This window comes from Lagenorhynchus albirostris, chromosome 8 (genome assembly GCF_949774975.1).
Source record: "Lagenorhynchus albirostris chromosome 8, mLagAlb1.1, whole genome shotgun sequence".
NCBI classification, from domain to species: Eukaryota; Metazoa; Chordata; class Mammalia; order Artiodactyla; family Delphinidae; genus Lagenorhynchus; species Lagenorhynchus albirostris.
This window is the reverse complement of record NC_083102.1, coordinates 19,385,784-19,408,974: the sequence shown is the minus strand read 5'-3', so window position 1 is coordinate 19,408,974 and position 23,191 is coordinate 19,385,784. Positions and strand designations below refer to the sequence as shown.

The following is a 23,191-nucleotide window of genomic DNA, read 5'->3' as shown; positions in this document are numbered from 1 at the left end:
TAAGTCCATGCCACTCTCTCACTTCGTCCCAGCTTACCCTTCCCCCTCCCCGTGTCTTCAATTTCAGGGGATGACTTTTGTGGGGCTCTGTGTGTGCAGGTCATCCTGAGTGTGTCTGCAGGGAAAGGCAAACACTTGTTTTCTCAATCTAGTGTCGGGTGGGCAGCCAGCGAGTGCCTGTGAATATTAACAGCATATTTCAGTTTATTTCTGGTAGCTTTAAATTGGGCCAGACTACTGCATTTTATGTCTTGTTCATGTGAGTGATTCCTGGTCTCTCTTATTCTTGCTGCATTGGGGGAGAGTCACTTGCTTTTTCATTTTCTTTTTTTAGGAGAGCATGTGTTGGTGAGGAATGGTCAGCCTTTGCAAAGTGTGTGATTGACTTGGATTCTTTCCCTTCTTAGCCATTCACTCCTTATCCCGCTGCTGAGTTCAGCATCCAGTGCTCCCCTGAAACCCTTCTTGCCAAGGTCACTGGGACCTGTGAGTTGTACATTTCTGTCTTTACATCAGCTGGCTGCCGTGTAGCCTTGGCTCTGTTGCTATTCTCTTCTCCACTGTCTTCTACAATTTTCCTTCCTGTCGTTTTCCTGCCTCGCTACTTCCTGAACATCTCTTCACTGCTGCTATTTCGGGGAATGTTGGCTTGCTTTTCTTACTCTGCATATTATCCCTGAGTAATCTCATCCTCTCAAATATTTATCACTTTGTAAATTTCCAAAAATCAGTGTCTCTCCTGGGCTCCAGACTTGCATACCAGAGGACCGGTATGTAACACCTTAAACTTAACATCTTCAGATCTAAACCCAACAGCTCTCCTTTTCAACAGTTTCTGTCTTCACTTCATTCTCATTCTCTCTCCCTCTCCCCACTCTCTCTTTCTCTTTCTCTTTCTCTCAGGAAGGGTAACCATTGTCTTCAGAGTTGCTCAAGCCAGAAATCCAGACAAAAGGATCCTGAAACCTCCTCTCTCTTTAATACAGTACAATTACCTCAACTACTTCTGTCCATTTTCTAATGTGATCCATCCATCAGTTGTGTGAGGCTCCTGAACAGGTATTAATTAATACTTTGGTTTTACAGATAGGAACACTTGAAGAAGTTGAGAGATTTTCTCATAATTACAGGGTTAGGGATTATCAATGTTGGGAAAGAATGTGCATCTTTTGTTTCTTTACCGGTTACTTATGTAAGAAGGAAAAACAAACAAAAAACAAGTGAACCAATAGAGAAAAACTAATGCCCTCCTGGTAGTAAGATTCTGAAGGAGTCAGTGTTCATACTACTTCACTTTTTGAGACATCAGTTTCCTTTTTTCACTGTTCTATATGTTTTCACTTCACCACAGGGGAGGTGTTGGGCCCTCACTGGCCTGACTCAGAGCCACAGCTGATGATTTAAAAAACAAAAACAAAAAACAGCTAAATTGAGATATAATTCACATACTACACAAATCACCCCTTGAAACACTGGTTTTTGGTGTATTCACAGGGTGTGCAACCATCACCGCTCTGTAGTTCCAGAACATTTATGTCCCCCCTACAAAACAAGCCCCATATGCTTTAGTGGGTAATTCCCACCTACCTAAGAACCACTAACATATTTTCCTTCTGTGCAATTTGCCTATTCTGGATATTTCATATAAATACAATCACACAAAGTCACAACGTAGTCTTCTGTGACTTTTTTCACTTTGCATAATGTTTTCAAGGTTCATGTTGTAATATGTATGAGTACTTCATCTCCTTTTATAGCCAAATAATATTCTATTGTATGAATATACCTCGGGTTTTTTGGGTCCATTTGTTAGTTGATGGACATTTGGATTATTTCCACTTTATGATTTTACTATTACTATTTTACTACTATTTTAATATTTTACTATTATGAATAATGCTGCTGTGAGCACTTGTGTACACATTTTTGTGCACGTGTGTTTTTGTTTTTCTTGGGTATATACCTAAGAGTGGAATTGCTGGGTACGTATGGTAACTCTATGTTTAATGTTTTGAGGAACTGCCAAAGTGTTTTCCAAAGCAGTTGTACCATTTTTACATTCTCACCAGTGCTGTATGAGAGTTCAAATTTCTCTACATCCTTACCAGTACTTTGTATTGTCTGTCTTTTTGATTATAACCATCCAAAAACTGGTATCTCCTGGTTTTGATTTGTATTTCTCTGATGGCTGAGATGTTGAGCATCTTCTGTTTGCCTACTGGTCATTCATATATCTTCTTTGGAGAAATGCATATTCAAATCCTTTGTCCATTTTAAAATTTGGTTGTCTTGTTACTAGCTGTAAGAAATCTTGAGGTATTCTAGATACAAATCAGGTAAATTATTTGCAAATGTTTTCTCCCATATCTTGGGTTGCCTTTTCACTTTCTTGATGGCATCATTTGCAGCACAAAAGTTTTAAGTTTTAATGTCAGAGCTGCGGGTTTTATTAGTATTGTCGAGACTGTGCTGTGGTGAGGCAGAGGAGAGCTTCCCTCTCTTTGAAATTGGTGGATGTTTCAAGGTACGCAGAGCGGCAAATAGAGTGTCTTGATTTCCGGCCTGGCTCTTCTTGTTTTCTTCCCTCTGTAGCCTGTCTTATGGCTCTGATAGTCATAATACAACACATCTGTCTTGGTCTTGATCCTCCAGGTGTGGCCGAAGGTGGTCGTGTGTTGCATTTTATCCAGGGATTGCTATTTCCATACTGTTAAGATACCATGGACCTCATTTTACACCTCAGTTCCCTCTTAGGTCTCTTTTCTAAACAGAGCACTGCCCCTGGTTGCTGAGTTGCTCTTGTCCTTGAGTGGCAGCCAAGATGTGTGTAGTCATGGAGTCTAGTGGCCCTGGAGATAACCAGACAGCAGCCCCTCCATTCAGAGGAGCCACTCCTCTTCCAGTGTTTCCTGCTTTATTGCTGGTTTGTAGGCCTGTACCTAGAACTTCACGCCATTGGGAAGTTGGATACCAGCATGCCTTACGCTTCTGAATGTCATGCATCGACATCATTTCAACAGAAACAGACGCACAAAGAAAACAAACTAGTGGTTACCAAAGGGGAAAGGTGAGGGGGAGGGATAAATTAGGAGGGTGGATTAACATGTACATACTGCTATACATAAAATAGGTAATCAACAGGGACCTACAGTATAGCACAGAGAACTCTCCTCAGTACTCTGTAATAACCTATCTGGGAAAAGAATCTGAAAAAGAATAGATATATGTATAACTAAATCACTTTACACTTGAAACTAACACAACATTGTAAATCAACTATACACCAGTATAAAATAAAAATTAAAAAAAAATCATTCCAGAAATGTCTGGGTATAGCATAAGGTTACTACGTTTTAATTTTGTCAAGTAAGGACATTTGGCAATATAACTGCAGTCATGGGAGAAAATAACAGATTTTTCTTACCAAGAGAATACCAAAAATATCAAACAAATTTACCTTTGTGAAACGTGAAGATATGGTCTTATTTTTCTGTCTACCACTGAAAAATACATTGTGGTCTGTGGATTGACATTTGGGAACCACAGGCTTTTACATACTCAGCATAAATCTTTATTTGAAAAGTAGAACCTTACTTAATCAGGTATTTTCTCTGTATGATGCCAGATACCAGTCTTACACAGATTATTTACCAACACTGAATTAACTATTTTAGTTAAGTTAGATACAACTTCCTGTACTTTGTACCTCTTTCTGCTGATTTTGAGTAGTTCTTATATAACACAGATGAAAGTGAAGAATTGTTTTAGGTGAATGTGAGTATAAATATGAATTTACCTTTAAAAGATGTTAAAAAATCATCATTCAAAGGTAGAATGGCTCCTATTTACAAATACGATGTGTAATTTCTGGATTATATATATATATTTTGGACTGGGAGGAATATGTACATTTTTATTGATTCTGTCTTGTCTAAATAAAAATGTCAGATATTAGGGTTTTATCATAAGATAATTATTGGCTGTCACATTGGCACATTAATTACAGTAATTGGTCAATAAAGAAGCCATAGGAATAGATATTATGCTATAGGTTTTGATGAGATTGTAGTTACAGCCTCTTATTTATGGTAATAAAATCTTGTTAATCGACATTGCTGACAAGATGTTTTGCTTTCTTTTTCTACTTTCCAGGTTGGTTTATAAGTCTACTTAGGAACTATGAACTGAGAGCCACAGATTATACAATAAAGGTCACATTCCAAAATTGTCTGTACTCATTCATGGTATACACATTAAATTCATCCAGCCGATATTTGCTGCTCACTGTTCTGAGTGCTCCTGCGTATACAGAGATGTATAAAGCAGTGCCTGCTCTAAAGGACTCATAATGGGGAAGGGAGGTAAAATGTCTATGTATAAATAAATGTGACCCACGTTGATTGAGTCACGCATGTGAGCCATATGTGTGATAAGTTCCTTAAAAGTGGAATAAAATACAACTTCAGAGGAGGAAAGGATGGTTCCAAGTGTGAGTGATCAGTGATGCTGTAAGGCTCAGTGATGGGGGAATTACTTTGCATCCATGACATGAAGCTCTGAGCCATCTCTGAATGTACATCTCCACTGTAAAACTATAGAGAGAGGTAGGTGGCTCAGTGCTCTGACATGAAAATCAACTTTTGTTCTGGGGTCAGCTGCCTTGCAACCTCATTTTGTGTCCTTGAGTATATAAAATTCATGTAATAATATGTGTCCATCTCTCAAGATGCAAAATGAGATAATGCGGAGGTCCAAGCTGCTCCCTGTGATGAAAGTCAGATTTCTCAGCAGGTGTGTAGTTTTTTCTGGCAAGTTAGGCCATACATTTGAATGGGAGTAAGCGCAGCTTTCCATGACTAAAAGGATTAGTGTCCTTACCAAAGTGCCCAATTTATTGCTAGAGAATAGCACATTCTTGGTAACATTCGAACTGTTGTCTGAAAAATTGCCTGAATTCCTTAGAAAAACTACCTATATAAATAAGAGAGTATAGTGATCACTGAATCATGTTAAAAAGGAAACAAATGTTTACTGAGCTGCTACTGCTGGTTTAGGGACTTTAAGATTGTCTTTAAAATTTTTACACCATGTCCATTTTTTTAAATTGAAGTATAGTTGATTTACAATATTATGTTAGTTTCAGGTGTGCAGCAAAGTGATTCAGTTATACATATATATTTTTCAGATTATTTTCCATTATAGGTTATTATAAGATATGGAATATAGTTCCCTGCACTATATAGTAAATTCTATTGCTTACCTATTTTATGTATAGTAGTTTGCATTTGTTAGTCCCATACTCCGAATTTATCCTTCCCCCTTCCCTTCCTCCCTTGGTAACTATAAGTTTGTCTTCTACATCTGTGAGTCTGTTTCTGTTTTGTATATAGATTCATTTGTATTATTTTTTAGATCACACATATAAGTGATTATATAATACTTTGTCTGTCTGACTTCACCATGTCCATTTTATAGCAGAGGAAACAGACACTTAGATAAATTTTCAAAAGTTACTTAGATCAGACAACTGTTTGAAATGAAATCTGTTGAAATTTAATGAGCTGTTTACATGGTAGTGTGCTACTTCACTTTAGTTTGATGTTTTTCTTGCAGGCCAGTGTCAATCATTTTGTGTTTGTATGTAAATGTTTATTTTTTTCACTAGGTTACTTCTAGAACTGCTGGAGTTGCTGTTTGACAAGTTTAATGCTGTAGCTACTGCACACTCTGTGGTCCTGGGGTACCTGCAAGACACTGTTGTGACTCCACTGACTCAGCAGGAAGATGTCAAATTGTATGACATGGCAGATGTGTGGGTGAAGATCCAAGATGTTCTGCAGGTAAGATCCTTTTACAGAGGGTGCCCATCTTGATTCGGAATAACAGGTAGGAACATAAAAAAATCAGCCACCTAAAATATTCTCTTAATCATAAGCAGTGAGAATGTAGTGTTCCTATTTAAAGGTGATGCTTGCTGATGTTATGAACTTCTATCATTTTCAAAAGACCTTTTAAACAAACTTCTTTTGGCCAGGCTTTAAAATTAGGAGATTCTCAATACGTAGCAATCAAGGATCTAAACATATGTAGCTTAAGTTTATGACCATTTTCTTACAGTCAGCTCTTGCATATGTTGGGGTAAAAGACAGGTCAAGAGCTTATTTTAAGAGATGAAGATAAACCTGTAAGGTATAAATGTACCACCTTGATTGATCTGTTGAAGATCGGAGGAATGATATTACTGTTTGGTATGATGCTGCAGAGGGGGTATTTAGAAATTTTATTATGTTTTCTCTCCATGCGCCAGGAAAATATATTTGATATGGCCAGACGAAAATGAGAAATACGATTAAGAGTTAGCTGAAGCAAATTTGACATAGCTATATAGAAGTGACTTGGTTAGACAGTATCTACTAATAGGAAAAAAATTAAGTATATATAGGGAATTGAAAAATATAACTGTGTAGAAATGAAATTATTTTCATGGCAAATAGGATTCTTTGCAGGAAAAAAATAAATCATGTATGCAGATTGTAGTTATTTTTGAGAGTATAGGCATGCTCTTGGTGGATTGATTGATTCCTGATTATTCATTCATTAGACAGTTTTTGGGATACAGTCTGTGTGCTTTATTGATGGTTCAGTAGAAATAATATAGGTTGCAACTATATTCCATGAGTTTGTTTTGCTGCTACGTCAATTACCACGTGCCCATAGTAGGTGCTTGATGAATATTTGGGTGTTGAATAAAATATCTTTATTGCTTGGAAACTGCTTATTTAAGATTTTATATCTTGGTTTGCTAATCTGTCATGGAAATATATGCTTTTCAGGTTACATGTTTATTTTAATGATGAAATAAGAAAATAGATTTTAAAGCTATTTCAAAAATAGTTAGAATTAAGGACTTCTGGTTCTGTCCATGATGTGGTTACCTCCTACCATAATTAACTTGAAAACTGGGTGGACTCAGGCGATCAGCATCATCAGTTGAGAGAAGAGAATACATGAGGTCACTTTCACATACATCCCAGCTTCTTCTCTGGGGACACTTTCAAACTATGACATAGGAAAGTGAACAAACATCAGCAGGCTCTAAGTAGTAGATGAAGCAGAGTTCAGGGGTGCGGAGGCAGCTGCAGTTTGTGGGTTAGGATACTGAAGGAGAGGGAATTGCAGAGAGAAGGAACCCCAGAAATATGAAAAGAGTAGTGTTGAACCTTTGGTCAGATGTGAAGTTTCACCCACTCCAAGGCAGAATATAGCTACTGTGGGACTGTGAGCTGAATGGAAATTGCAGAAGTTGCCAAATGCTCAGAAACGTTGGAATTCAGACCAGCCAGTGTGGGGAGAACTTAGTGAACATCCTGTGCTTTCATATGTGACCTCAGATGTTTTAGGAATTGGGCTGTTCTAGCCATAGTGTACGTGATACTGTAATTTCATGTAACAAAGCCCCAAACCAAGTCTCTACAGTATTAGTCTGATCCACCTGTAAATAAAGTAATATAATCTAGTATCTCAATAATGAAGCATCCACGTTGTGCAGCATACGATTATTATACTTGCAAAAAAGCAGAAAAACGTGACTAATAACCAGAATTTTAAAAATTTGATGAAAATATCTGAAATGAAAAATTTACCAGATGGATTTAGCAACAGATTGCATGCTGTATAAGAAAGGATCAGAAAACTTGAAGAAAAATCAATCAAAACCAATCTAAACTAAAGTACAGGGAGAAAATAGACTGAAAAGAAAAATGAGCACAGCCATAATGTCCTGTGGGACAGTATCATGTTGTCTAACATTTGTGTGGTTGGAACTACAGAGGGAGAGCAGGGAGAGAGATTGGGGCAGTTAATTATTGGAAGAAACAATGACCCAAAATTTCTAAATTTGTTGAAAAACATAAACCCAAAGATCAAGAAGTTCAACAAATCCAAGGAAGTTTAACACAAAGAAAACTATATCTAGACACATTATCATAAGGTAGCTGAAAAGCAAAGAAAAAAATCTTAAATATAGCCAGAGGAAAAAGAGTGCATTGCCTACAGCGAACCAGTGATAAAGATGTTCACTAATGTCTCATCAGAAACAATACAAGCCAGAAATTGATGTATGTCATCTTGAAAGTGCTATAAAATACAAAAATTGTCAATCTAGAATTTTATATTCACTGAAAAAATCATTTGAAATGAAGGTGAAATAGTGATGTTTTCACATTAACTAAAGCTGAAAGAATTTGTTTTCACTGGCCCTGCACTTAAAGAAATGTTAAAGAAAGTTTTTCAGGCTAAAGGAAAACAATACCAGATGGTAACTCATCTACAGGAAAATATAAAGAAGTCCAGAAGTGGTAAATATGTGGGTAAAAATAAAATATATTTTTCTCATTTCTTAATTTTTGTTTAAAGCAAAACCAATAGTAATGTATGTGGGTTTTATAATATATTTTGAAGTAAAGTGTATGACAATAATTGCACAAAAGATGGGAATAGGGTAAATGAAACTCTACTGCTGTAAGTTTCTTACATTATACATGAAGAGATACAATGTTTAAGGTAAACTGTGGTAAGTTAAGGATGCATATTATAATCCCTAGAGCAAACATTAAATTGTAAAATAGCTGTATAGCTGAAAAGCCAGTAAAGGGCATAAAACTGAATAGTGAACAAATATTTGATTAATCCAAAAGAAAAAAGCAGGAAAGGAAGAAAAAAGAACAATGAAGAAAGAAAAGATAAAGTACAAAACAAAGATAGGATGAATAGAAAACAAATAGCAACATGTTAGACTTATACCGCCCATGTAAGTAATTACATTAAATGTAAATGGACTAGATACTTCAATTTAAAGGCAGAGTTTGTCAGATTGGTTTAAAAAAAGAAAAACCCAACCATACTGTTTACAAGAGATATGTTTTATGTTGTTTTTTTGAAATTTTAAAATAACTTCAAACTTTTAGAAAGGTAAGAATAGTATAAAGGGTGCCCATATAACTCTTAATTCAAATTCAACTGCTGTTAGCATTTTGTCACTTTATCAATTGTTTTCTCTCTATATATATGTACTTGTGTGTGTTTTCTCTGTTATCTATTTTCTATTTCCTAGTTTTGTTGATTGACCCAGTAATGTTCTTTAGGGCAGTTTTTTTTTTTTTTGCTCCTCCAGTAGAAAATCCAGTCTAGCATTAGATACTGTATCTGCTTTTTATGCCTCTTTAGTTTCCTTTAAGCTTGAACATTTCCATAGCTTTTCTTTACCTTTTATTATAACAGTGGCATTTTGAAGAATATATCCCCATCTTTTAATTCAAGTTCCTCATTTTGGGCTTAAGAGATTTTAAACATAAAGATATAGACAGATTAAAAGTATATGAATGGAAAGAGATGTACCATGAAATACTAATAAAAATATTTGTGTTATGCAAATATATTGGACAGTATTAGAATATAATATTATCAAATGGAATTATTTGTATCAGTACTTATGGCATTTAAAACCTGAATACGTTAAACCCTAGGAAGTATGTTATAGACTATGTAATCCTGTTGTCACAAGGTTATAAAATGCTTTATGAATAAGTTTTTGATATCTGATATTTGAATAAGACTAATGTTCTAAGTTTAAAACAACTTTTGAATCTACTAGGATCCTATTTATAGGATTTATGAAGAATTAATTATGGTTATGAACAAAGTAACATATGCCTTACTTAGCCCTACTTACTTTGGATTTGTCAAATGTATATAATTCCTACACTTCTGAAAACAAAACCCATTATCTCATATTAAAAATGTTTATAATAAACTAAGGAACTTTAAGTTCCATCAGACATTAACTTGAAATGAAAAAATGAAAGTATGTTTCTGGCTTATTAAATGAGATATACCTTTCACACATGTCATTTCAAAAGATGATTGAGGAGCCTATCTTCCATATTATTGAGGAGCCTATCTTCCATATTATGGAATGAGTTATTCATTTGTTTATTTAAAGAGCTTTATTGAGATTTAATGTACCTGCCACAAGGTTTACCTGTTTAAGGTATAGATTTCAATGCTTTTTAGTATATTTATGGAGTTGTGCAACCATCACCATGATATGATTTTATAAAATTTTCATCACCCTAAAAAGAAACCTTGTTTGTATCCATTAAATATTTATTTATTTGGTTGTGCTGGGTCCTAGTTGTGGCTCTCTGGCTCCTTAGTTGCGGCATGTGGGCCCCCTAGTTATGGCATGCTAACTCTTAGTTGTGGCATGCATGTGGGATCTAGTTCCCTGACCAGGGATCGAACCCGGTCCCCCTGCATTAGGAGCATGGAGTCTTATCCACCATGCCACCAGGGAAGTCCCTGTTTGTATCCATTAGAAATCACTTCCCATTCCCCACTCCCTTCACCCTTAAGATGTAGTTAAGACACTAAAGAGGCATCAACTGTGCGTTAAATCTCTGAGTAACTTGTAGTCCCCAAATCATACACTTGGCAATACTGTTGCCATTTCACGTTAATGTGTACATATACTGTTGGCATAAGCTATTTGACAGATAAAGAACATAAAACTAAAACTGATCTAATATTAGTACAAGGTGATGGGTCTAACGTAGAAATAACATTTCATTTCATGTATTATGTTTACTCGTTTTGAGGTCAAGGTATGACCGGGTTCTTTGCTTTTTTCCTTTCTTTCTTTTCCTCCATTTTTCTCCTCCTCTTACTTTTCTACTTTTCTGCCCCCAGTTTGTGTTTTCTTAGACATGTAGTGGAAGAGTGATATTAGTCATGACTTGAATTAATCTCTGGTTGATTGTTTCTTAGCTCTCTATTATACTCATCTTTATTAATCCACAGATTCAAGAATAAAGCATTTTAAAGTAAGAGGTCATCTACATATTTTAAATGATTACTATTATGTAATAAAAATTGGGCTTCCCTGGTGGTGCAGTGGTTGAGAATCTGCCTGCTAATGCAGGGGACACGGGTTCGAGCCCTGGTCTGGGAAGATCCCACATGCCACGGAGCAACTAGGCCCATGAGCCACAACTACTGAGCCTGCGTCTGGAGCCTGTGCTCCATAACAAGAGAGGCTGCGATAGTGAGAGGCCCGCGCACCACGATGAAGAGTAGCCCCCGCTTGCCACAACTAGAGAAAGCCCTTGCACAGAAACGAAGACCCAACACAGCCAAAAATAAAAATAAATAAATTAAAAGAAGGCTCAACATTAAAAAAAAATTGTTATACAATTTTTAAATCGGTTTTAGTTTTCTGTATTTTCTAGTTCCTTAAAAAATTCTTTCAGGTTACAGATTAGTTACAGATTTCTTACAGTGTAATATTAGGTTATATACCCATTAATAAACTGGATATGCAGTGACAGACACACAAATGGTCTAATGTTGCTAAATGTAAGAATGGTAGTTGGCACAGTGTGTCATATAATCATCCTGAAACATGTTAAATGGACCAAAAAAGGTGTTCAGGATTGTTGAAGAGCTGATCCTTGGAGGTTTTGCAGAGGTAGAGAAGATGCAAATGGCATTCTAGACAGCTGGAATGGCAAGTGAGATACTGGTAAGTGGCACAGAAGGAATGAATGGACAAGGATATTCACGGATAAGTAAGAAAAGAATGGTTTAGCTGTAACTGAGGGTTTATTTTGTGCACTAGAAGATAAGGTCAGATAGGTAGGTTTGGGTTCAGGTTGTGGAAGCCCTTAAGTGTCATCTAAGGGGATTGTGATTTGTCTTTAGGCTAATGGCTCCTGAAGCTGAGTATGCATTAGGTTTACCTCTGGATTGATTCCTAGTCCCATCCTTGACCTTCTGATTAAGGATCACTGTGGATAAGGACTGGATTTTGTGGGGTTTTTTGTTGCTGTTGTTTTTTGTTTTTTTAGCTCCTAAGATGATTCTGATAATTTGTTTGGGATCCTGTAATTGGGAACTGTTGCTTTGGGTCAGTGGTTCTCAAAGTATGTTTCCTGGACCAGCAGCATTAGTGTTACCAAGGAGCATGTTAAAAAAGAAATTTGTGTTCCTACTTCATAGTTACTGATTCAAAAACTCAAGGAGTGAGGCCACACAATCTGTATTTTAATAAGCCCTTCACATGATTCGTATGCACGATCAAGTTTGAGGACCCTTTTTTTAGGTGATAACTGGGCCATTTTGGATTTGGATTGGCATGTGGTGAGATGAAGTAGGATTAATATGGTAGCACTGAAAAGGATTGGGTGTAGAGGCTGGAGACTAAGGCAAGGAAACTAGTGTGTAGGCTAGTGGAGAGTCTGTGGGTTATATTACTTGAGATATTGTCTAATAGAACAAATCACAGGCTTTCATGGAGCATGTTAGAGGAATACAAAGAAGAGGGAAGGATTTGTAAACCTTTAGGGAGTCTTTTGGAGAATCTATAAAACCACATAGTCAGCGTGTCATGCTGGTTTCCAGTATGACTGATATTTTAGTGTTAAGTTATTGGGGCGAACTATGTGCTAAGTATTGGGGAATAAAGCTGAACACAAGATAGAGAGCTCACTCTGGTGAAGTGAGGGGAGTGGGCAAGAGTGTGTGTTTTTCCTTTAGTGTTAGCCAGCTGGCATGGGAAGTAGCACAGGAGAATATTTGCCAACGTGGAGGGCTTAGAAAAGAAGACTTTTGGTTTAAGTTTGCATGCAGAGGTTTATGCTTAGGGCCAATTTAGTTTTCTGATACTTGTTGGTGGAATGCTCTTTAGGTTAAAATCTTTTCTGGAGAACAGACATAGTTGAGAACAATAGACGCCTGCAGTTAGCATGTACCAGCATGTATGAAGGTGATGGGATCATATGCTGAATGGAGTTACAGGTGTTTAGACTTCGAATTTCAGTGTTTCTTTGAATCGAAAATGTTTCTTGCTGAAAAATGGAAATGCTCTTTTGTTTACTAAATCTTGGAAAAGAAAATAACTTTTGATCACGTAGAGACTTCGGCAGCTTTTCTCCACTGGAACCTGGGCTGTGCCTGGCAGGCAGAATCCATCCTGTAGCTGGAAGGCTCATTTGTCTCGGCGTGTTTGTGTCTGGAGACAGCTGTGTGTGGAGACACGGCTGTCGCTATCATAGTAACAGGGTGTCAGAGTTTTCTGCTGGTGTCATCCCTGTGACCACACACCATTGAACTCCCTTTTCAGTTTTACACACTCTTTAGAACTGTGATAATAGAAATGCATGTTTTTGCCCTTCTGAGTAGCAAACAGCACCTTCCGAAATGTCACCTACTTGGTGACATGCCTGTCATACCGTTGGCTGCACATTTTCAAGTGTGTTAAGACCGAGGTACACTAGAAACACAAAATGCTCCATTTCTCGTGGGATTTAACATAACAGAGGAAATAAGAGGATCACTTTGAACAAACCTATCTTTCAGGTGTTACGATTCTGAAAAAAAATCTCATTTTTTTATTCACATCTCTTTTCAAAGCCAAACTGCCTGTTTAGCCATTGTCGGCTTAAGTGTGTAACCCCGAGTGTGCTAAGTAGTATTCTACAGATGGAGGCTGTGGGTTGTAATTACACTGTTGAACCACTGACAGTGACACCACAAGTCACTTCACTTTTTAGTGCCCTGATCTCTCTTTCTGGAGCTTAACAGAGACAGAATGGAAAATCATTTTACTTGTGTTAACTGCCACTTAAATGTCTAAATAGTGATAAAATTAACCTCATGCAGAGAGAACTTGAAGTTTGCTGTCAGGTAAGAAAATCCACAAATCTTATTGGTACTGATTCATGACCTAGAGGAGTTTTTCAAGGAGACAGATGCAATTTCTATTTTGAATTCAGGTCTGAAACTAGGTTATTCTTAGCTTTTGTTTCATGTGATATTTTGGTTAGCTGAGGATTCCATTCCTCAAAGTAAAACTAGCTTTTTTTTTTTTTTTTTGCTGTATTCTAGGCCAGATAACTTGTGCGATTATTCTTGCAGAAATAGTTTTTCTTCATTTCTCAACCTTTAACACTTTTTGATAGCCTCTGTTTGGGGTGGCATATTAGAATCATGTTGTTGGCCAGGCCACTGAGTCTCTAGGAAGGTGCTTGCTCCTCGATTTTTTGTTCTATCTGGTCAATGGATAGTATGCTGCCCAATGCATAGAATTAAGTGAACATGTGAAAGTTAAAGTAGAAATCTTCCTCTAAATTGAAGTCAGCTTCTATAGCATCAGGACTCTCTGTAGGTTGTTTTATGTGCACTACTTAAAGCAGGAAATGATGGGCAGCCAAGGAGATTCCTCTGGCTCCCCGTGCACGTGTGGCAGTTGTGCAAGTCAGAGTGCTAGGGTGTCTGAGGCCCAGTGAAAGTTGTGGTGAATGTCATGGATATCTTAATACACTGGGCCAAACTTTAAAAAATAGTAGCTCGGTGGCTGATGCCCCAGAATTAGGTGGATTTGGTGGAAAGTCTGCTCTCCTTAAATTTCTAATTGCCCAGGAAGTATCTGCTTGGGTCTGATTGGGTCTTGGTCTAGAGGACCCAAGGGTAGAAATGACAGGGCTTCCTTACAGTCCACCACCTCCAAAGCTTTTCTCTTTGTCTGTTGTTTTTTTTTTTTTAAATTATTTTATTTTATTTATTTTTGGCTGCATTGGGTCTTTGTTGCTGTGTGCGGGCTTTCTCTAGTTGTGGCGAGCGGGGGCTACTCTTTGTTGCGGTGCGCGGGCTTCTCATTGCAGTGTCTTCTCTTGTTGCGGAGCACGGGCTCAGTAGTTGTGGCTCACGGGCTCTAGAGCACAGGCTCAGTAGTTGTGGCGCACGGGCTTAGTTGCTCCGCGGCATGTGGGATCTTCCTGGACCAGGGCTCGAACCCGTGTCCCTTGCATTGGCAGGAGGATTTTTAACCACTGTACCACCAGGGAAGTCCCTCTCTTTGTCTGGTTTTGTCTGAGGTACTGGAGGGTGGACCACTGAAAGCCAAGGCAGATTTGTACTGCCCCTGGTGATTTAAACGGCCTTAGTCCTTAAGGAGGCTGTGTGCTTATCAAGATTTGGTGCACCTGGGCCCAAGCAAGGGGGTTACTAGTAACCAAGAGGCCATAATTAAGTGGTGATGATTAATGATAATAGGTGGGATAGTGTGAGGTAGAGTATCATTATATGATTTGAGTGAAATTAAAGCTACTGGCATTGCTTCACTGATACTGCTCTTGCCTACCTGAGAAGATTTTAGAGCAAAAATGATGATATCTTCCTGAATTGATAATACTTTTAAAAAAAAAGTTCTTTCTCTTAAACCTATTCTGATGTGGAAGTAATTTGCGAGGTTGCCTAAATTCTTGAGTATAGTTATAGTTCTTTTGGTTTGATGCTCTGTTGCTGCACACCACATTGCTCAAACTTCATGGCTTCTGTTTGCTCTCAGTTTTATGAGTCAGAAATTCACTCAGGGCTCAGCAGGGTGGTGCTTCTACTTTACATGGCGTCAACTGAGAACATTCACTTGGCTACTTCAGCTAAAGCCTGGGCTGCGCTAGAAGCTTTCTCTCTCTCTCCATAGGACCTCATAGCATGACAGTCTCAGGGTAGTTGGACTTCTTACATGAATGCTGGCTTCCAGTCCGGAGCAGTCAAAAAGGTAAAGGTGGAGGCTGATGATCCCTTAAGGCCCTGCCTTGTATATTAGATGGTGTCACATCTGCCACATTCTGTTGGTCAAAGTGGAGGGAAAATAGAGTCCATTCAGTGGGAAGAGTAGCAAGGAATCCTCGGCAATCTTTACTCCACCACAACATTGTAAGGTTTGTAAGTTTGCTTTTAGAATAATTCATCAGACACTGGCATTAGATTATTGTTGCTGGGTCTTTGTCACAAGATAAAGATCAAGATTTTATTCTTGCCTACCGATCTTTTTTTTTTCTTATTTTAATTTATTTATTTAAAAAATTTTTTTGGCTGCGTTGGGTCTTCGTTGCTGCGTGCGGGCTTTTTCTAGTTGTGGCTAGCAGGGGCTACTCTTTGTTGCAGTGTGCGGGCTTCTCATTGCGGCGGCTTCTCTTGTTGTGGAGCACGGGCTCTAGGTATGTGGGCTTCAGTAGTTGTGGCACACGGGCTCAGTCGCTGTGACTCATGGGCTCTAGAGTGCAGGCTCAGTAGTTGTGGCGCACAGGCGTAGTTGCTCTGCAGCATGTGGGATCTTCCTGGACCAGGGCTCGAACCCGTATCCCCTGCATTGGCAGGCGAATTCTCAGCCACTGCGCCACCAGGGAAGCCCCTTGCCTATTGATCTTAATTGGTTAGAGAATATTTAAATGATTATCAGGCTCAGCAAATCTTACCATTTCAATCATATTAAAACAAAGACCATTTACAATACATTTAGGAAAATACAGCTCTTTCATGGAGTTACTTGGTTCAAGTGAATTTATGAAATTCTTAAGTAATTTCACTTATCTGTCACTTTAGACTCAAGCACTAAAATGATTTCTTGCATCTTATGAATCCCTTTGTCCTTTCTGTTTTTACCATTCGTCATATTGTTCCCATTTTAGAGCTGGAGAAACTGAGATAAGAGTTTTAAATCATGGTTATAGCACCAAAGAGTCAAATGTAGAACTCAGCTTGCCCTAGCTTGCTTTCTTTTTTTAAATTTATAAATGTATTTTATTTTATTATCATTATTATTTTTTTTTAATTTTTGGCTGCAGTGGGTCTTTGTTGCTGCACGCGGGCTTTCTCTAGTTGCGGCAAGCAGGGGCTACTCTTCCTTGCAGTGCGCAGGCTTCTTACTGCGGTGGCTTCTCTTGTTGCGGAGCATGGGCTCTAGGCATGCGGGCTTCAGTAATTGTGGCACGCAGGCTCAGTAGTTGTGGCTTGTGGGCTCTAGAGCACAGACTCAGTAGTTGTGGCGCACGGGCTTAGTTGCTTCGCGGCATGTGGGAATCTTCCTGGACCAGGGCTCGAACCCATGTCCCCTGCATTGGCAGGCAGATTCTTAGCCACTGTGCCACCAGGGAGGTCCCCCTAGCTTTCTTTTTAAATGTTTAAGTCAGTGATTTACACGCCTACTTTGGCTTGGACTTTGACGTCTTGACATTTCACTTGAGAATCTGTGATACTTGTAGGTGATTCATTTAGTTGAAATGACCTTAGTTCTCATAATTTTAAAATAAGGACTCTGCGTTGAGGAATATGTCTCACTAGGCATTTTACTAAGTGTATGTATATAAAGTAGTGTATTTACACCTATATATGTATACATATTTTCAAATTGTGAAAATTGAGGATTTCATGTTTCAAAGAATAGCAATCACTGAATAGAGAGTTGGGTTTTCCAGTTCTAAGATGCCAGATATTTTGTTAAATGCACTAAAATTGGTTTAAGCCTTTGCTTTACCCCATAGGAACAAGAAAATTATTTATGTTTTTGCAGTGGCTTCAGATTAGATCATCTCAATGTTCTGAATATTTTGGTAGTCACAGCTATTAGTTGTCACTGAGCCTTCCTTTTTCCTCCCTTCCTCCCAGTCAGAATTACCTGTGGATCCCACATCTGAAAAGCCTCTTTCAGTAGGATTCCGACTGATTCTAATGCACAATCTGGTTAAGAGCTACGGTGAGCAAGTATTACAGGCTTGGTCATATTAAAACCAAGACTATTAGAAGACAGTCTTAAGGGGTGGGAGAAATTTACAAAAAGTGAGTTTAGTTTTATTTAGAAAGATGCATCACTGTGGCATGTTTAGGAGGGAGTGTGTGTTCCATGACATATAGCAAATGATGATAGCATGTTAAAGTGCCATAAAGATGGGAAATGCTTTAATATATACATACGTTAAAGGGAAAAGAAAATCCAAATGACTGTGCTGTAATTAGTCTCCATTTAGAGATTTTGATTCAACTTTATTTAGAGTTAGCAGCCCAAAGACAGCAAACATAGGTAATTCCTGTTTCTGACTTGAGTAGTTGAGAACATTGAAAAATACATTTTTTCATTCAAGAAGTTTTTGGACTGTAAACAGTTATATCAGAATCTTAATGATTGTCTTTTTATTAAAAAAAGAGTTGTTTTCTTTGTTTCTTCTCTCCCCACCCCTATTTATTACCTGTATAAGTTTTTCAGATTTATATTAATGGAAATTTGTTGTTGTTTTTAACTAAGGAGAAAAGGTATTTCTTTTTTAAGATGTATATGTAAAAGGCATTTATGAAATTATTTTAACCTTGCAGGGAGTAAAGACAAAAACATAACCAACAATAATACAGGGCTGTTTATGGTCCCAGGGATAAATTTCAGAGGAGATCATAGAAAAACAAGGTCAGAATGCGTTAAAGCATTTGAGTTCATGGACAAGGAGAGACTTGGCACACCCTAACATGGTTAGGGTTGAATATGTGATACACATAGTATTATAGAGAGCTGGGAAGAATGGAGGTTTTTTTGGTTAGCTTTTTTCTGGGGGGGAAGTGTTACCAAAATAAGATTGAATAGTTTTGGGTGCCAGGGAGATCTTTGAATAAGAGATTGGGCTTGCCTCTTTTGGCTGTGGGCTGCCGTAATGTTTTTTTTGTTTTTATTTTATTACAGAAAATTTCAAACGTGTTCAGAAATACATAGAAATGTATAATGAACCCCTATGCACCCATTGTCCAAATTCACTTTCTGATGTTACCAATTTATAGTACTATTGTCTCGTTTCTACCCCTGCCCATTTCCCTTTCCCTTATTTAAAAAAAAAATCCTAGAGAGCATATTGTTTCACCTATATTCCAATGTGAATCTCTGAAAGATAAGGTCTCCTTTTAAAAACCATGATCATACCTAAAAGCATAGTTTTCTTACTGTGAAATATCCAGTCAGGGTTCACATTTCCAGTTGTCTCAAAGGTCATAATTGTGTATTTTTTACAGTTTGTCTGAATCAGGATTCAAATAAGGTTTAAATACCTCAGTGTGTTTGGCAAGTTTCTTAAAACTATTTTAATGTGTAAGTTCCCCTGCATCTCATTTTTACCTCTTGAAATTTATTTACTGAAGAAGCCAGATCATTTGTCCTATAGTAATTTCCCACATTCTGGCTTTTGTTGATTGCTTCCCCATTGTGTCATTTGCTGTTTATCGATGTCCCTAACTTAGGTCAAGAGACTTAATCAGATTTAAATTGTTTTGGGGAGGGCATGATTACTTCATAGATGATAGTAGCTGTTATGCTTTTTCAGTAGAAGAGTGAAATGATGAAAGTCATATATTTAGGATGTTTAATCTGGCAACAGCGTGCAGAATGAATTGGTGGAGAAGGAAGTGGATGGAGAGATACCGATTAGAAGTCAAGTTCAGTCAATACAGGAAGGAAGGGCTAGACTAGGGCAGGGGCAGTGAAAAGAAAGAGGACTGAGATTAGAGAAAGTTTGAAAGAAGAATGAATTTTCAGAACCTTTTACCATTTACTCTAATAAATGGAGAGCCGTAAGTCAGGGTGAAGTTTTGAGCCTGCGTAGTTATTAGGATCGGGAAGATGGTGCTTTGTGCCTGTTAAATTTGAGGTATTGGCAGAATATCCCCATAGAATTGTGTTACAGGCAACTAGAGTTGGAGCACTGGAGGTTAGGGGAGAGGTTAGGGCAGGAGATAGAAATTTAGGGATCATCTATCTGCCTGAGCGTAATAGCTGAAGCTATACAAATGGACCAGCTCAGAAACTCATGAGTGTACAAGTGAAGCGAGGGCTACTTTCCTTCGGTAGTTCATCAATTTAATCAGCTCTCCATTGTTGCCACAAGCAACATATTTTATAGTCTCTAGAGACTGGAGCTTCTTACAGTGATGCCATGCTTTGCATTTCTTTGCTTCTCCATCTTTCCATTATATGTGGGTGACATGGCAGCACATTTGTGAGCAGGACCCAAGTGCTGTTCAGGTTAGGGATGGTGGCTTTCTGGAGTTGACCATTCCTTAGAGGATGTGGACAGACACCTTGGAGAGGGAATAAAAGCCTGTTTTAACAGATATGGAAGTGAGCCTCAAAGGAAGGGAAGAAGCAGAGCAAGCAGGGCAAGAATACATTGGGCCAGCCATTAGCAAAAGACCTTGGAGTTGAGGTGATTTGAGGTTTATTTCCCTCACAATCCCTGTATTAGCTTACCCCATGGCCAAATCATGACGGAGAACTTGTCCGTGATGGTGACACCAAGCGTTTCCTGATACGCTCTGCTGTTTCTTCTCTCATCGCCACTAGAACTCCAGGGAATGTGGTTAATGGGAAGCCACAGAAATTATATATAGCCATAAAAAAGTCTTTCCTAACTTAAAGGATCTTAAGAAACTGTTACTCGGAGATCTCTCTCAAACTGTTTAACAGCATCTCATTCACCACCTATGTTTTATGTACATTTTTAGATTACAGTTTTGCTGCCAGATCTATACCTGTAATACAATCAGGTGTTGATAAAACCTGGGACCTTCGCAGGGGAATTTTCTTCAAAATTATTTTAATTTTTTTATCCTTAAGATCATATAGCAAATTTTCTAGCATTCAAAGGTACAGATTTATTTATTCTTTTTAGTAGTTCTGGTCTTCCCAGAAGTATTTGTTGGTGTTGCCAAAGGGACACAGTAGTGAGTGGCACGAACCTTTTTTGATTACCTACCTAAAAGCTTTGAAGGATTTAAAAAATACAAAGTGAGCCATGACAACAAAATTCACTGCTTCGATATGATTCCATCTAAGGAAAATGAGGGCTGCCGCCCAGTGAACTACAGCAGATGACGGATGCTCAGCACGCAGTCGCCAGTCTCACGGGGGTGCTAAATGACAGCACATTAGCTGTGTGTTAGCAGCGTGATATGGCAATGAAAAAGGCCAGCGCTATTTTTGGCTGTGCTGCACGAAACAGCATCTCCTCATGGAGCTGGGGCTGATCATCCCTGTCTCCCCTGTTCTGGTGAGGCAGCATCTGGGTTGCCTTGAGTGTCAGGCACGTGTACACCAGAAAGAAAGACAAATGGGTGGGAATCCGAAGCCGAGCATCTGCAGCGATGAAGGACTCAAGATGAGGCAAGTCTCAGTGCATTTTGGAGAACTGGCCTGTTGAGGAACAAGCACGGAAGCAAAGAGATGTTAACCTTTTCAGAGATAGGATGACACTGAAGAAATAGCGTCATTGTAAAGTTAGTCACTCGGAGTTATGACTCCTCAATAGTTGTCATTGGTTTAATACAGAGCACTTTTGGGGGGTTACTCAAGCATTTTCACAGAGAGCAGATCATCAAAAAGGGCTGCAAAGTAAAATTAACTACTTGTTTATTGTCAACCGTGTTTTTGCCAGGTGATCAACGAGTATGGCAGTGTCTGCTCTAGTGGGAAAAGGAATACAGAAATCAAAATGGATAATGTAGGTCAGGTGCTTTTAAGTGAAAATTCAAATGCAGATGATAAACTTGGGACCAGTGAGGGGTGAGACTTTACAGTAATTTTAAAAAATTCAAATATGAAATAAAGGGATGGTTTACTTTCCACAATAGTAAGATGAGCACAGCAGAAAGAAATCAAGAAATACAGAATGTAAACTGGAATGTTAGGGAATATTTCTACAGTGAAAACCGTTGGGTCACGGAATAGTCCCTTAGGAAAGTGGGGTTGAATTTCATTGGCCATTTGATCCTGACAGAATTGAATGTGTATCAGTCGGGAAATAGAGTGAATATCCCCACAGGCTTTTTTCTTTCTTTCTTCTCTGATTCTGGGCCCTGGTTGATGATCTGTTCACCTGCTGTGATCAGAAAGGAATAACCACCTCTTGTTTTTCTCCACCCAGGCACATTTTAGATGCTCTGCTGATTGACATAAGCTAAACTGGAGATTCATTGCCCTGTGGTTGACCCAGCAACAACCCAGCCTCATCTTACAGAATTACTCCCCTCTGTTTGGGATACAGCACCAGTAGGGTCAGTAGGGTCCCTCACCGAAGGCGGATACTTTTGATAGAGTGGGCTGCTGTGTGTGTGGATTATTATGGTGGTGGTCTTCAAAGACACCTAATAACCCGGTAGGGTTGCAAGGTGGCCTCCCTGGGGTGCTGTGGGAGTAGAAGAGCCGCAGGAGTGAATACCAGTCCTATACTTCCTGTTCCTCCTAGGATTGTCATATAAGGAAAAAGCATATTCAGCAGGCTAGGTGACTGTGGACTCTTCCTTTGTCCTGTAAAAATGTGATAATTCCAAGATTTTGGATGACTAAGGGCTCCTGAAGAAAAGCTTGCTCCTTAAGGAGGGTGGTGATGTGTGTGCCAGGCTTCGTAGTAGCAGCATTGTATAATCCAAGAAGTAAATTGGAAATGCAAATTGAAACTTAGGCTTATTACAAATGGCCTGTGTTTCCCTGTATTAATTAGGTTGTTGGATGAGGCTTTTTTTTTTCCTTGTCATTCAAATGCTTCCACAGTTTGGACAAAGCCTATTTTTCCGTTTAGTTTACTCTCTTCCTTTAGAAATGCTGTGTCCTAATTAAATTAGTTTTTCTCTTTGTCCTCCAAATATGGCACTGTCCTTTCTCACACTAGTACTTGTTGATACTGCACATCTTTCCCACTGTCTTTGCTGCCATCCCTGAATACCTTCTCTAATATACTCCAGTCTGCTCTATCTTATCTCCTCTGGAAGCATTCACTGAGCATTTCTTTTCAAAAATTCACTGCTCTTCTTGTTTTACTACTCATTCCACATGTCTCATAGTTATATTGGGTTGGCCAAAAAGTTCATTTGTGTTTTCCTGTACAGTCTCAAAAAAACCTGAATGAACTTTTTGGCCAACCCAATATATCTTTTCTCTTCTGAATCTGCATCTTTCCTTCTCAATCAGATGAAAGTCCTCTGGAAGACCACTTCCTACACGTCATTCAGTTTCTCACAGTGCTTTCCCACCTTCAGTTTTTAATTCCTTTTTCTCACCTAGTCTCTAAGCCTTTTGAGAGAAGGGATGGGACTATTGTTTATTAATTGTGGCCCCACCCCAGCCCCACCTCAGAATCTGGCACTGCTTCTTACGTGCAGTATGCAGCTAATTAGTATTTCTCGAATGAATGAGTAGTAGCTAGACCCAGTTACATATCCGTTGATTTGGGATTCCATTTTAAATGCTTTTTAAATGTGATGAACTTTGTAGATTTAAAAGCCACGTAGCAAAGGGCTCATAAAACTTTGTTACGGTGACGATTTG

At 38.4% G+C, this 23,191-nt stretch overlaps 1 protein-coding gene across 3 annotated transcripts in view; it reads left to right on the top strand.

Annotated features, from left to right (window-relative positions):
• The window catches only part of EXOC4 (exocyst complex component 4), an 815,814-nt gene that overhangs the window by 113,119 nt on the left and 679,504 nt on the right, over positions 1-23,191 (top strand). For all 3 annotated transcript variants that reach the window (XR_009541913.1, XM_060156642.1, XM_060156644.1), the window contains exon 7: positions 5,666-5,840. Coding sequence is in view for 2 of the 3 variants with exons in the window: in XM_060156642.1 (XP_060012625.1) it covers positions 5,666-5,840 (175 nt within the window). In the remaining variant the exon portion in view is untranslated. The remainder of the gene's footprint in view (positions 1-5,665; positions 5,841-23,191) is intronic.